Below are 16140 nucleotides of genomic sequence, written 5' to 3' on the forward strand. Positions count from 1 at the left end.
TATTAAAGTGGACGATATCAGTATTATGATCCACCCATCCAATTTAGAACCGGTGCACAACCCTAGCTTCAATTCCAACAATTAGAAGTGGGCTACTAATGCCATTAACAATAATTCTAGTAACAATGATAACATAATTAGGGATACTTTTCGAATCCATGATGATAATAATGTTGATTGTCTCATTAGTAAATAGTTAAAAGTATAATTTTAAGAGAGTTAAGGGACTAATATTAGAGGTAAAGTGGCCCCCACAAGATGAAAAACCTAGCAAATGCGAATGCACGCGCAGTCAGGAATTTTATGCACGTCCATGCAAAAAGCTAAGCGTGGAATTTTATGGCCTTTTTTTTTTAATTTATATTTTTTTTGGGCTTTTCCAAATTCTGTTGAGGAGCGTTTTACGAGTACTAAACTCTCTCTCTATCAAAAGCGCATGGCATTTCCCGTCAAAAAAAAAAAAAAAAAAAGCGCATGGCATTTTCACGTTGTTTTGTCTTCTTATTGTTCCTTCACTTTTAGTTTTTATTAATCTCCGACACTTAACTTACTAATGTACTAAAATATATGTACTCTATTAGTGTTCATTCTGATTAACAATAATTAACTTATTAATTAATCAAAGTATTGTTCATTGTTCTCGATTAATCTTAAACTGTTATTAGGCAAGAATGTTTGATATTATGGTTCGTTATATACTTTGTGTATATAAATTATAAAATTAAGTTCTCGATTATGTAATTTGATTCTTATGCGTTATAATCTATTCTTTTTAGAATATATACTCCCCTCTTATTTGTATATAATGAAGTTTAATCGTTTGTTTAATCATCACAGCTTACAAAGGTATCTAATAATATAAATTACTACATACTATAATTATACACACAAAAGATACATACAAAAGGGACACAAAAGTGGTTGATTGGACCATAATTAGATGATCCATGTATCAATGCATGATTTTGGTATAATACTACATTATTATACTTTTCCATTGCTATTAGATAAGTTCATTCTCGACATTCTCTCAATATTATTCTTTCTCAACTAACAACCACACTTCTATTCCATATTTCCATGTAATTATATACCGAGCCTTTAAAATAACGTATATTAAAGTATTTTTAAGCTTTTACAAGTTTATATTTATATTATCTTATATTCTTTGTGTGCATGATTACATGGCATGAAATCATTTATCTACTTTCATATGACATAGTATATTGGTATAGCTAGCCCTAGATAATAGATACCCTATTTGATGACAATATATTTACTCCCTTTGTATGAAGTTGATCATCACATTATTGGTTATTTATAGTATGATATATAGATGTCCCAAAACATTTCTCATATTTTTTAAAACAATGTTGATATCTGATTAGATTTTTAATATTATTATTTGAACCTAAATTGATTGCAAAAAGAAAAATTACCACAAATTAAAGTATTATTTTGTTATTTTGTATTCTTTTTTGTAAAATCATATATTAATATATTATCATTTGAGATTGAAACAATGTGATACTAACAGCTATTCACGTTACGTTGTTTCTAAATGACAGTAGCTTGTCATCTATTCTCACTACGATTAACCACATTATATACAACAATAATCAATAGAATAAAGGTTGTGGTTACTCAATGATTACTATTATTAACTTTACCCCTTATCAATATGAAGTGTAATTGCAACTGTTTTGCAGATAATTTTCAAACGAAATACTCCTCATAATACATCTATTGTTTAAAAAATATTCACTTTTATACATTTCACATAAATAAACATATTTTGCAAAAAAAAAAAAAAAAAAAAAAAAAAAAAAAAAAAAAAAAACTACAACATTAGATGCGAGACTGACATATAATGTCAAAATTCTAACCACTAATGCTATACCTTGGACAGTTGTATCAATAATAATAGTTAGCAGTTTAAAATGCACCTGTTTAAAATCGTGCGAATCTACGCATTTATAGGCATAGTCAGTGTAATTGAGGCCAATTATTCAAAAATAAACGAATGGAGTAGAATAAAATATAATTAACCAGAGGGGTTATTGTAATCATACATTTGACTACAAAAATGGGAGAAAGTTCTCCACGCACTTAGAGTTGTTCTAGATTGTAAGGTTAAAATTTAAATAGAAAATCAAATTTACAAGGATGGAAAAGGGCAATAGCATCAACCTTTTTTTAGTAGAAATTTATACGGAGTAATAAATATACAAGGATGGAAAAGTGCAATAGTATCAACCCTTTTTAGTAATAATGTACGAAATGAGTTCATGATTCTTGCCTTAGGAAGGAGTACTTTGTTACTTGTTAGGGCTTTGATTTGTCTCCTAACTTAAATTACCCCTTAATCTTGGCCCAATATCGTGTGGGTCAAGGGATCAACCCTTTACATACATTTAAAAAAGCATCAGCAACATAAATAGTACTGTATAATTTTCCACACTATAAAAGCGGGAAATGATTTTGGCATACCAAAATTGATTTTAGCACACCTTTATGTGAGAGCACAATGTTTATGCTCTTCTCATATAAAGTATGCCAAAATCAATTAAGGGTGTGCCAAAATCAATTTCCTATAAAAGCACAATCAAAGTATATAATCTTAAAACAGTATATTTCTCGATTGTTACGAGTAACTTATCTCACATCATTGCAAATAATATGAAATGAAGGTAATAAAAATATTATATAGAACCGAGTTTAACAATAATATAATGCCGCATCAAACAAGTTGCATTGTAATCTCAATTGATTTCGTTCGACAATCTCAGCTTTTCAACTATAAAGTGTCATTCCACAAACAAGTTGAATATGAATAAAGCTCAAATGATCAAACATTACGCAGTGGACAATGCAAAAATGAATGCAATCTTATTTACAGGCAACGCAAAACTTAGGAAAGTTGCCTACTTGCCTACCGCCACCACCTTATTACTTTACTACCAAGATATGGAAGGTTGATGTCCCCCTCTAACACCTACTACTTGTATGTGGAAGTATACAATCCCAAAATAATTGGATTATAATTCACAAGCACAAATCAGCATATCCTATTCTGTGAAGCAAGGTGCCAAAACTCGGCTACGTGCTAGAGCTGCAGCTGATGCAAGTGCTTCAGCAACTTGTTTACGGACAAGCTGCATACAAAAGGTAGTCCAATTCTGATGTGGAATTTCTTCCCCAAAGAGTTGAAATTTTGTTCCATATATTCTGCCTGCATCATAAAAACCATAGGGAAAAATCAACCGTATACTATCAAATTATTCAAAGATATTTATGTCAGAAAATTGTTCATAAATGGAGAATAATCAAATGACATTGAGCAGGTCTGCATACAGTTTCGGCTTGACTACAAATAATCAGAAAACTGGAATTATAACTTTTATAGCTCATTGAGAGATTTCACTACAATCAATTGTATATGAGCTGCGCCACATGAATACGCTACTAAACATGAGAATATTAGAAGTAGATATTAAGCCCCCAGTAAACAGGATATAGTGATACACAGAGCAGGCATATAAAATATGTAATGAAGACACTTTAATCAGCAAATAATGTGACAAAGTCAGGGGCGAGTAGAATCTGGTTAGGATCTTAGAGCAAGGTTTCCCATGTTTACTCCAAGTGAAATGTCTTATATTAAAAAGTAACAACCTTTTAGTAAGCAACAAAGAAAGAAAAACAATAGCTCCAGGCCTCCCGTACACTCCAAAGGTACTTGCATTTCAACACTGTCCAGAGCCCAAAGTACATATTATGCAGAATGGCGAGTTAAGATATATAACTCCATTCGTACCGCTCGAGAAAAATGATTCAAAGTTAACATAGGTCCACTCACAGCACCATAAATATGCAGCTTGTGGCTAAGGCAGCAGAAAATGCGAGTACATATGCAAAAAGTAGAGTTATATACCATGCTAGGACTAGACAGTGGTTACCCATTTTAAAACGAGGTTATCAAGCATTCTTTAGTTGAATGCATGTGAAAATACCATTACTCTTTTTAGCACCAGAACCAATTATCTCATATTTCAACTGACTGAATGAAATTGCATCACTACTCTGGTTTGCTAATGAATGATACAGCAAAAAAATCTAATAGACAAGGGAGAGTAGATCTAGAGTTGAGAAGGGAATAAATAACTCCAAAAAAAAAAAAAAAAAAAAAAAAAAAGGTCTGTATGTTACACCATAATACTAAGATATACAAAAAGAGATAAAATTACCATAACTAAATGCATAAATAAGGAACATTGTGGTTGCTTTGTCATTTTAGGGCATGACTTTAGCAGCAAATCTATTCAATGTTTGAAGAAGATGAAATGTTGCTTTCTGAGAGATATTTCACTTAGAAAGTAGATGGGATTAGACATAAGAACAAGTTTACGTCAAACAGTCCAAATCTGATTATTCATTCTTTAAGTTCAATAAGAAAATACTCTAACACAGCCTAAAAGGCTTAAAGATGTGGAGTGAGCATGTTGTGCATGTCATACAACCTCCTAAAATATGAACTAGTTAAGACACATGTTTTGCGGCCAGATAATCTTATTATAAAGCCTCTAAAAATCACTTCTTTGACTTGTAACTAATAAGCTCCAACAAAACTTACTGCAATCTAGCAGATCATATCAAAACTCAACTACTCTAATCATTTGCAATACTCTTAAAGCCTGTTAAGTAGACAGCAATGGTAATGGTCATGATTTTGTATGTAATTTTGTAAGAAAAGCCTCATGCTGCCTTTAATAATGGAACTCCATCCCCAAACATATGGTTTTCTTCCTAAATTTTCATTACCTCCCACCAAAATGATAATGGATGGTAATATAATTTATGAAGAAGAAGTGACATTTGGGGAAGACAAGCATTGCCATGGACATTGACACGGGACTTTCCTTAACAATACATCAATTTATTACCACCCACCAAACGGGTCGTTACCAATGCAATGTCATCTACATAACAGGAAAACCCACAACCTCGCCAGTGGCAGGATCATTTTGGCCAACCATGATTGCTGTGTGCACTTCATAGTATAATGAGAGAAAAAACTGAGAGTAGTCTTTTGAAAATTGATTCATTGTCAGTGAAAATGATGTTTAGTACTCCTTAATTTCCACTGCTGATCCACTATATATATCAAGGAAACTGCATGTCACATCCGTGCCTTTGCATATTACTAATTTCCTATACTCTTTCACCTAAAGGGGCATGACCACCAAACTCAATTTCCAAATCCAACTTATCCAAGCAAGAGAACAAAAAAGACAGAGACTAGACTCCAACTTTTTAGTCCCACAGAGAATGATTTAAGCAATGGAATACTGCATTAAATTGTCGTAAGACATGTTAAACTCCGTTAGTCAGTTAGTGCGGACAATGTAATCAACAAGATAAAAATAGTTAAAGTCAAAAGTTCAATGAACGTAGATGCACTAAATAACACCACAAATATCACATCATGTAGCACTTCAAGTGATGGGTCACCTAACTCTCCTTAGAGTATCATTGTCAAACTTGGGCTGCGTCTACTACAATACGTAACTGAGTGCTAAATCCGACAAATAAATTTCCACTGCTTTAAGTTTGCATATAATTGCAAAATCTGTGATGTTATAGCAAGCGAATCTAACCCCTTGAGAATATATGAGATGACTATAATAATTGAAAATGGATGACTATACGGAATAATCACTTTTGGTTCATGTAGCCGGCCTCACTTATGGGATTAAGGTTTTGATTGATTGATTGTTTGAGTGACTATAATATTTGGAGATCTTCCACTAGACCCCCAGTAAATACACCCAGATGACCAGAGGTGCATGACACTTGGGACACTTTTGAACGAAACATATAAACTAGAAAGTATCTCAAAAAAGCCAAGTCTGTTCACCCTCCAGCACCACAACTAATATATACGTCTTTAATCAAATGGGACATGGATCTACGTCATGCTTCAGATTATCATAGACAAAAGGTTTAACCTACCTCCATGGCTCAAATAAACTCCTGATTATGCTTTTCTATTCAGTTCAATACAGCACCATAATACTCTGAAAAAGGCTCCTACCTCCATTTTCAAGATAACAGGAAGAGAAAAAGAGAAGAATAGTTACTTGGCTCCCTATTGAATTCTTCAGTGTGAAAATTTATGTTGATTGCAGAATCAAGGTAGCACTCAACAGATTCAGAGCACCAGTAACACAATCTACATTAGCCTCGGGGTTTTTAAGCAAGAAAAGACAACAAGAAACATGAAAGTTGTGATATTAAGAGAGAAAATTACACGAAAGAACAGATACATGGTATGGAAAGTAACTCAGGCATCCTAACTGAAATACTAAAAAGCTAATAAGATAAAGCATCTTTTAATTTCTACAGCATGCATTATCTCCATCTATGAAAAGTTAGATATTTGGTTATGCAACATGTACTTCAAATGAGCATCCGGGTAATTTAAGCTCTCAAGTTCACAATACCACAAGACTTAAAGCCTCTACAGGTCTAAGGGATTAGACAGGAAGGAAAGAAAGTGAAAAGACACCCTTTTTCTGATATCTATAACACAGAAACAGATGAGGAATCAAAGGGGGAATTCCTGAAATGTTACCTGGTAAGGAACGTTTCCCGTCTTCCAGAATCCATTCATAATCACCTGCAGTTAATAGAATTAAAGTAAAGCAGCTTAGCTATCACCGTCATTTCAGTAACTCACATTTCAGGTCAAAAAATAAACATATACATTTTTAATTCTGCCACCACTCAGCAACATCAACTCAGCGAAGGAAATTTAAATCCAAAAATCAACTAATTCACCAGCAACTTAACTCTGGTTTAAACATTCTTTAGATAGGAATTAGGATAACCCATTTTTATTACCAACAAGCCCACCAGAATTGAGCTCCTTAGCTCTGATAAAGGATAAGGTTTGCAAAGGTATTAAATTCATTTATAGAAACCAAAAGCAGCTATTGAAAACCAGGCATATCAAAGTTAGACTAGTAATGAAAGAAAAATAAAATTTTGAACAACAGTCTCTGAACTAAAACCCGAAACAACAAAACCCAGAATAACAAGCAATTTTTTGGCATCCCACAACAGTAAATGAATCATGGTTTGACTCTTGAGTTGTACATGACTATAATTCCTCAAAAACTCTCCATGTGGCCCCAGCCATGTAAAATTGGTATAGTTCATTTCTTGCATTATTATTGCTCATTACATCCCAACAATAAATGTTTAATTAAGGCAAGAAATAAGCTAACATCATCATATGTATTAGCCAATAGAACCACCACCCATTTCTATGCTAATACTTAAAAATGCCCCTTCAATATTAGAGTGCTAATTTGAACCTGCATTAAGCATTTACTCTGCACCGTTAATTACATTGACACTATCAATACACATTCCAGTATTCCAACACTGGCGGGATATGATGAGATCATGAAAATCAAATGAGTTGAAATTTTGACAAAGCCATGATGCAATAAATGTTTTTATAGGGGCAGTGATTAACATTGGATTAAGTTAATAACAATATTTCATAAAAACACATCAGCAGTACTCCATACTTGTAAGTCGCCACACTTGCTGATATGATGGAAAGTTGTATGCATCCTAATTAATCAATACAAATTACATAAAGTATGCTGCAATTACAGTTAGCAAAGACTACAAGGTCAAATAGACATATCCAGTGCCAACATTAGGAGATGATTTGATGATGTATACATGAAAAGAAGTCAAGGTAGACCCAAGGAAGACCTGGATGGATTGTATAATACAGAAGTAAGAATTGAGGGAAGAAGAATGTCTTACATTCTGTATTGTAGTTAACACGATATATTTAGAGCATGGAATACCAAATCAAGAGAAAAAAGAAGATATATAGAATTAAGGTTATAAATCAATTTCTTTGGATCAAAGGATAACGATAAGGTCATTGGATGTCATTGAAAAGAATTAAGATTATAAATCAATTTTCTTTGGATCAAAGGATAGCAATAAGGTCATTGGATGTCATTGAAAAGAATGCTTACTACCTTCCCACAGAAATGATGATGCAAGGACTGGTGTACCCAGTAGTACCAGAAATATAGAAGTGGGGGCAAAACCATTGAGAGACCACCCGGACCATGCCCACCCCTTCAATTTTTTGTCATCGTTAAATTTCACTAAGTCATAATATGAAATTTCAGGAGAGAGTGGTAAACAAAGTGAGGAAATTTGCTGATGTATTGGACAATCACTTCCAGTTTAAGCCACGACAATCCACTAGAGAAGCTTCTAATCTTATGAGACAAATAACATATGTAAAGTAAGAAGGATTTAAAGTCTTTATTGATCTGAAGAGGGTGTATGACAAGGTCCTGTGAGAGGTGCTTTGGTGGCAATGACAACAAAGGGAATACCATGTAAGTATGCAACCTATTTAAGGATATGTATTGACATGTGAAAACAAATGTGGATGAGTGACGGAGGATTTTTTTTTATTACCATTAGATTTCACCTGGTATCCGGCCTAAGTCCGTTTCACTTTGCAGTAGTTTTGGGCAAAATAACTAGGCCTGTCCGGTGTTTGTTGTTAGAAGATGATATTGTATTAGTAGATGAGAACAGAACTATAAAAGTTGCTACTCCCTCTATATTTTATTACTTGCTCCATTTCCTTTTTTGGAAACCTTTCACAATATTTCACCAATTTCTTCTCTTCTAGTGGACCCCCCAACTATCATATTTTAATATTTCCAGATTCTCTCTCCTCCCAACTATCATACTTTATTCTTCCACCAACCCCACTTCCTTCATATTTTATTACTTTTTACTATTTCTCCTAAAACTCTGTGCATGGAAAAATGGAGCAAGTAATGAAATACGGAGGGAGTATATTAAAGCGATGGAGACAAAAGTTAAAACCTAGGGGGATACAAGAAATGACAGTTTAGTGTTGGAAGTGGCAGAGTGAGAATATTGTGCCATTAAATCATAATGAACTAACCTCTAGTGAATGGTTTTAGTGCCTCCATGTTTTATTTCCCAAAGAAATGAAGATATTAACCAGGATATAACTCATAGAATTATGTTTGGGTGGCTAAAATAGAGAGTAACGACAATCAAAGGCAAGGAAGACCAAAGATGACTGGGACAGAAGGATTTAAAATGATATAAAGAAAGTGGGTTTGTAAGATCATGAAGCACTAATAGAAGTGAATGGAAGAACAACATGAGATGGAGTCTAGGTTCATACAGCCGATTCCATACTTTTGGGAATAAGGCTTTGATCTTGTTGTTACATAGAGAGGAATGGGTTTGCCCTTGGAATATCACGAATGGATTGCAAATTCGTTTCAAGCATTTTGGAAGGGCAAAGGGAAAGAAATTTGTTGCATTTAGTAAAATGCCATGATTTTTTTTTTTGGACCAGTACCCACTATTATAATATATTGATAGGTTATGGCATAAAGTCACTTAGTGTCTAAGAGCTTAGGCAGTTGGGGGCTTAAGACAATATCAGAGATCGAAAAGATGTATGCTAGCTTATATATATTTTTGGTATTTCTCCTTGAGGACATCTTGTCCTCACGTAGTATTTCTCTCTTAGTCTTTCAATATATATATATATATATATATATAGTTAAAACCTAGATAATATAGATACAACCAGCACCCTTCATTGACAATTAAGACTAAAGTCATCGGTCTACTCCTTATAGCTTTGTCATTATCAAGGCAAAAAGTAGCATTTAACCTTTTAACCCTGCGGCCCTGCCAACTAAGATAATAAGAACAATATCAGATACTAGGAAACTCTAGGCAGGACAAGGCTACACACATACTCTTATGCCAGTTTGCTAAAAGTTTCACAGTATACTACCTACTGCATTATAAATTTATAATCAAGATAGATATTTATTCTGGAAATAATTACTTTAAAACTCACACAGAGGAGAAAGCATCTACAAAAAATCAGTTGATAGATATTAAATACCACTTACCAGAAACCATAGAATGCAAAAATTAAAACTTAAAAGAAGGCGCATAGGATGTTTAGTTTTAGACAGCACACAAAGAGTATCCATTAGATGACTCAATGAACTATATCTTGGGCATAAAAAGTTCAAATTAGCTGAGATAAGAGTAGTACCTGTAGTCTCTTGATAATGGGAACTTCAAGTAACACCTAAATCAAGAGACATTCTGCTAAGGAGCTATAAAACACTGCGGGATTCATGAAACTTTAAGTTTTCTAAAGAGGAACTGATCGCCTTCACATATTAATGCCCATTTTAAATAGCTTCAGAGCGTATCTTTAGTCCCATGGGATGAAAGATGGACTCGTCTTCAAAAAGATGGCACTGCTGCATCATCTGAATTTGCATTTTAATCATCCACTGTCAATATCAAACATTGGAATGAAAATGGAAAACAACTATGCACAGAGTCAGTCATTACTAAACTGTCAAGGAAAGAATGGGGACAATGATAAGTGCATAGAGTTGCCCCTAAATAAAAGACATAGGTCTCCAATGGCCTGCATACCAAGAACAGGAGCAGTTCGATAAATAAATAGGAAAAATGGGAAAAGAAATAAAATATATGAGGAATTTGTATAATGAGCAAATGAGAGTACTACAAGATTATAGCTTTCTTTGTAGCTTAATTCAATTTTTTTTCTTCTTTTTTCTGCATCTTTTAATTCAAGTCATCTTATTCCTTATTTTGTCCGTCATACTATATTCTGCATCACAGATCAAACCATAACTTTTGCTTTACATTCATGGAGAATATCATTCATAATGCTAGGAGTATATACAGACATACTTAATCTGGATATTAGAGGTGCCTGACCCTCAATATAAAGGCCAGAATATGAGCTTATAAGTACATAAGCAATTGCCTTAAAAATTACTCCACTTGGAAATCTGTAGTCACATGTTCAAAGTGGACTATAAAATTAAGATGGGGCAGCACAAAGAATCTACGATCCATATAGTTCTACCAAATAACTAGAAGATGTCAAAGTCTAAACTTTGGAGGTCTAAGGTTGCTCAAGAAATAGTCTATAAACAATGAAATATATAAATTGGTACGGTCAAGACAAGGCAGGGGCATAAAGCACAGTCATGGGCCAAGGCATGAATTAGTGGTTCCAATTGGGAAACCACCACCGAATAGGCCACTCGAGGTCCCATGGGAACCACGAGAATCACCTCAATGTCCAAAAAAGTTATTTAGTTGCAATTTTGAAGGTTCAGCACATGAATTATTCTTTTTGGAGATTTTCAGGACTCTAGGTCAAAATATGATGTGATGGAGCCCTCCGGAGGTCATAAATGGTTGTTTTGAGCAAAAAACAGACACTAGTGGGTCGCAAATAGAGCTGGCAAAAAGTCGTATTGTGTCGTGTTCGTATTTGGTCTCATGTTTATTTCATGCTCACAAAATCTATCAATCAATCAAAGCCTTAATCCCATAAGTGAGGTCAGCTACACGAACCAATTTGACCGATTTATTAAAATTGGTAGTGTTGGTTGGTTTAGCATCATAAAAGTTGGGTTAGAGCCACATACGACCTACTAGTTGGTCTCTAAATTCCTGAGAATGAGTTTTGTTCAAATGATGGAGAACTAATTGGTCAAAATCTAGAATATTATATTTACCATTTGCAATTACAAAATGGAAACCTCTAATATATTATGGTCTCTCTTAAGTTGACAAGAAACTATATAGAGATTTCCATATACTAATCCAAGATTTTAAGTACCTCTTAGATCCAAAATATAAAGCTTGCTTCAAAAGGATTGTAATCAACTATCTAGAATCCCGTCAATAAGTTACAATTTTCTCATCTACGAAGAGCAGCATTTACTTGCAAGCACTAATGAGAAATCTATTTCTGAAAAAGTGCAACTCATGGTACAAGCAAATTCAAGTGCAACCAAAGCAAGCCAAGATTGTTTCATTGAGAGCAACCAAGACATGTTAGAGTATCGACCATGTGTACTTGAACCAAGACAAATCTCAATCAACAACAATAATAACAATGTCGACCAACTGCCAAAACAAAAATGTATGCAACCTTACAACTATATGGAGTTATAGATTAAACTAGATGGAAGGCTGGAAAACAAAAAACCTCAAAGAAATACAATATCATATCCTGCAGACATATTTTGCACCAGCAACAGCTAATACTCTAAGAAGCACTAGCAGGAACTTACCATACTGGTGACTTGAAAATTTTGACGAGCATCTAAAATCAGCTTGATCTAACTCCATATCAACTTATGTACATGGCCAGATGATGTTCCATCAATGAAAGAAAATTTCAGGCTACATATTCTTTTCAATTGTGTGACCGGTGTAAAAGATGAAACATGTAGTGTTTAAAAATCATAGCTCTACAAGGGTTCACCAATAATCACCACAGGAGCAGATGCCATCCTCAAAGTGGTGGAACCGATTTATATCTCGGACGACAATTTCTCGCTGAACGACCTTTGATATAAGCTTAACTGCCGCATGGCAATCTGCACATATTCGAAGATTTTTAAGTATACGCACAGGACTACCCAATGGTGTCCGAACTAAAGCGAAGGCCAAAGCTAGTCTTTCACTGTGCGACCACACGAGGCGCTCTTTTTCTTCATCTTCTACATCGAGCAGAATCACATTGCAATTAGCAATATATCCTTCTCTATTGACTTTCATCTTCAACCATTCAAGCATCCCCTTTATTAACCGGATATCAGGATGTGATGTATCACCTACAGTGAAGTAATGTGTCTCACCTTGTATCTCGACCCAGCTCAATCCTGGTTCTTTCTTGACTCCTTTATTTTTCATGCTTTTCCTGACATGAGCTACATGCCCCCATCTCTTTAGCGAGGCATAAATGTTTGATAGTAATACATAAGCTGTCTGGTCTTGTGGATCCATTTCAAGCACATGTTCAGCAGCAACTTTTCCAAGCTCAACATTCTTGTGTATGACACATGCTCCAAGAACAGCACGCCATATCATGATACTAGGCTCAAATGGCATTTCCCTAATCAGTTCCATAGCCTTATCAAGATTCCCTGATCTACCCAAAAGCCAAACCATACATGTGTAATGCTCTATGCATGGCTCTATTCCATAATCACTGATCATTGAGGTGAAATAAGTTTGCCCCTCATCTAATAGTCCCATGTTGCTGCAAGCTGACAGAACACCAACAAAAGTTAACTTGTTTGGCTTACAGTCTGTTCCCTGCATCCTCTCAAACATTATTAGTGCCTCCTTTCCAAGGCCATGCATTGCATATGCTGAAATAATAGTATTCCATGAAACTTCATCCCACTTTCCCATTGTATCAAATATTAAACGAGCAGGCTTAATGTTTCCACACTTGGCATACATATCTATTAATGAATTACCGACTACACTATCTTTGTCAAATTTTGTTTTAATGGTAAAAGCATGTATCTGCATTCCAGGATCAACTGTCGCTAAGCTGGCACAAGCACGAAGTGTACTAGAATATGTAACCTCAGTTGGCAGCACATTGTGCTCAAGCATACCCTTAAACATTATCAATGCTCTCTCTCCATCCCCTAATTGGCCATAGCCGACAATCATAGTGTTCCAAGTGACATCATTTTTGTTTGCCAAGGCCTCAAACAATACCAAAGAGTCCTCAATCCTTTCACACTTTGCATAAACGTCCATAAGGGCATTAGAGACAAATACATTAGAATCAAGGCCAACCTTCATGACAACGCAATGCATTTGCTTCCCCATATTCAAACAGGCCATGCTTGCACAAGCTTGCAATAAACTGGCAAGAGTAAACTCATTAGGCATGACAAAAGCTTTCCTCATCTGATGAAATATATCAACAGCCAAATCACTCTGGTCAGTCTGTGCACAGTGCGTAATCATGAAGCTCCATGGGATCACATCCTTTTTTGGCATATCTTTAAATACTAACTCAGCTTCACTAAAGTCGCTAAATTTAGTGTACAAGCCAAGTAAAGCAACGCCAACATAGTTGTCCTTCTCAAAACCAGTCTTTAAAGCACACCCATGAATACTCTTAGCAGAACACACTGCCCCCAAACCAATGCAAGCCTTCAACCCACTAGCTAAAGTAAAATTGTTGGGCATGAATCCCACCATCCGCATCTCCAAATAAAGTCGCAAAGCCTCCTCAAAGCAAGCATTCTCAACATAGCCAGCCACCATTCCACTCCAAGAAATCATGTCTTTGCATAAAATCCCATCAAAGACATCCTTCGCGATATCCACAAACCCACACATGGAATAGGAATCAATAAGAGCAGTACCCACAAACGCATTACAATCCTGTCCAAGCTTATAAATACAAGCATGAATATTCCAACCCAATTCCGGCCGTTCCATACTAACAAACAATTTCAAGACTGTAGTAAATACAAAGGGATTCATCTCATGGCCATCCCTGTGAAGCACAGAGAAAAACCCCAGAGCGTCGGTAAAGCGACCAGCTTTACCTAGCCCTTGAATTAAAGTAACCAATGAAATGGTATCTCTCTCAGGCATTTCATCAAACAGTTTACATGCATCAGGAAGAAGGTCAGATTTGACATAAAAATTAAGCAAAACATTGCGGGCAAAAAGGTCAAGACAATTACCTTTCTTGAGAATTTGACAGTGTAAAGCTTGACCTTTGATAATGTCGTGATTTAATAAACATTCCTGAATCGATCTTCCATAAAAATGGGAATTGAGCTCCTCAGATGGGGAAGAAGTTGTTGGGTTTGCATAATCTATGAAGCAGTAATCTCCATTTTGTAGAGCAGCTTGGGCTGAAAACCCTTGCCCTTTTGAAATGAATAAAGATGGGTTGTTCTTGTTCATCCATGGCAGTCGCACAGCAGTTTGGCGCAACAATTTAATCATACGCCTTGCAATTCAACGACTAAAGAAAACTTTTTTGATTTGGATTTTTGGAGAGTGAGACTGGGACAGAAGGAATTAGCATAATTGTCTCAAAAAACTAGAGGGAGAGATTGCTACTCCGTATTACGGAGTAACAAAATTATGATCTACGGAGTACTATTCATTTCATTTCACCTGGTCCTCAAAGTAGTATTACATTCAATTTTTATTAGCTGTAACTTTAGGTATTATTTGTGAGATATAAAATATTTCAAAGTTGTAACTTAAAAAAATCGAAGGTAGTATATTGGACTATCGATACTCAAACACTTCAAATTGGACCTTTGACGAAGTGATACTTGAACACTTTATTTTTTAGTTCGAAATCATGATATTTTTTTTCTTCCCAAAGTAGACAAATTAAACTAATATACTATTATAGTATATATATATATGATCATATAATATGTTGTTGGATTTGTCATAATGTCTACTTTTATAAATTAATTTTTTTGTGTCTCAATAAATGTGCAAATTTGACTCTACCTTACAATAAAAAACAGAGGGAGTATCAATTTTCATCATTCATAAATTTAATTTCTTTTTTTAAAGGGTTTTAATAAAAATTTTACATGACAAAAAACATTAGACAAGCTATTTCTTTCTTTAAATTGTCAAATCATAGATCAACTTGTCATCTCAGGGACGGCGCTTCTATTATAATGTGTCACGAAATGATTCTCCCAAGGTTATTTTTGAAGTGAATAATATAATTCATAAATGAAATCTGATCAATCTCAAATATTCAACGCTAGGACCTTATGTCAAAAACTCAAGTAATTACAAGGGAGGCACCCTTAGGGTCATACCATATGATGTTATTTAGAACCATATATGACCATCATTTGTAGGGCGCTGAACCAAAAAATATATATTGAAAGGTGCCATAAAAAAAAAATTGTACTTTTGGAGAGGGCCGAATATATAAATTAACGAAAGGCATGTGGACGATCTCCCTCTGGCCACTTGGTCACATAAAGTAGGATTGAGCAAAAATACCCGAAAAATCGATCCGTAACTATTCCGAAAATTAGGGTACGCGATCCGATAACCATAACGGTTCGGATACCCATCCCGATAATTTGTTATCGGGCATGGTTATTGGGTATCATTTTAAAACTAACGGTTACCCGATCCGATCCGATAAGCATT

General features: G+C 34.8%; 1 protein-coding gene across 2 annotated transcripts; it reads right to left on the bottom strand.

The window, feature by feature from the left end:
* Positions 1–2706: 2706 nt before the first annotated feature.
* On the bottom strand, positions 2707–15082 carry LOC145581575 (putative pentatricopeptide repeat-containing protein At5g13230, mitochondrial). Of its 2 annotated transcripts, none has more exons than XM_081638592.1 (4): positions 12249–15082; positions 10172–10418; positions 6635–6679; positions 2707–3232 (listed from the first exon to the last, which is right to left on the bottom strand). In XM_081638592.1, the coding sequence occupies exon 1, from the start codon at positions 14947–14949 to the stop codon at positions 12439–12441; it is 2511 nt and encodes an 836-aa protein (XP_081494718.1). In that variant the 5' UTR covers positions 14950–15082; the 3' UTR covers positions 2707–3232; positions 6635–6679; positions 10172–10418; positions 12249–12438. The 2 variants fall into 2 exon arrangements, with proteins under 2 accessions (XP_081494718.1, XP_081494717.1); XM_081638591.1 differs by having other exon boundaries at positions 2710–3232; positions 10172–10394.
* Between the last annotated feature and the right edge of the window lie 1058 nt (positions 15083–16140).

This window comes from Chenopodium album, chromosome 15 (genome assembly GCF_948465745.1).
Source record: "Chenopodium album chromosome 15, dcCheAlbu1.1, whole genome shotgun sequence".
NCBI lineage: Eukaryota > Viridiplantae > Streptophyta > Magnoliopsida > Caryophyllales > Amaranthaceae > Chenopodium > Chenopodium album.

Bases quoted from the DNA above. Each gene is read 5' to 3' on its own strand.
- LOC145581575 (XM_081638592.1), bottom strand. From the start codon at position 14,949: ATGATTAAATTGTTGCGCCAAACTGCTGTGCGACTGCCATGGATGAAC.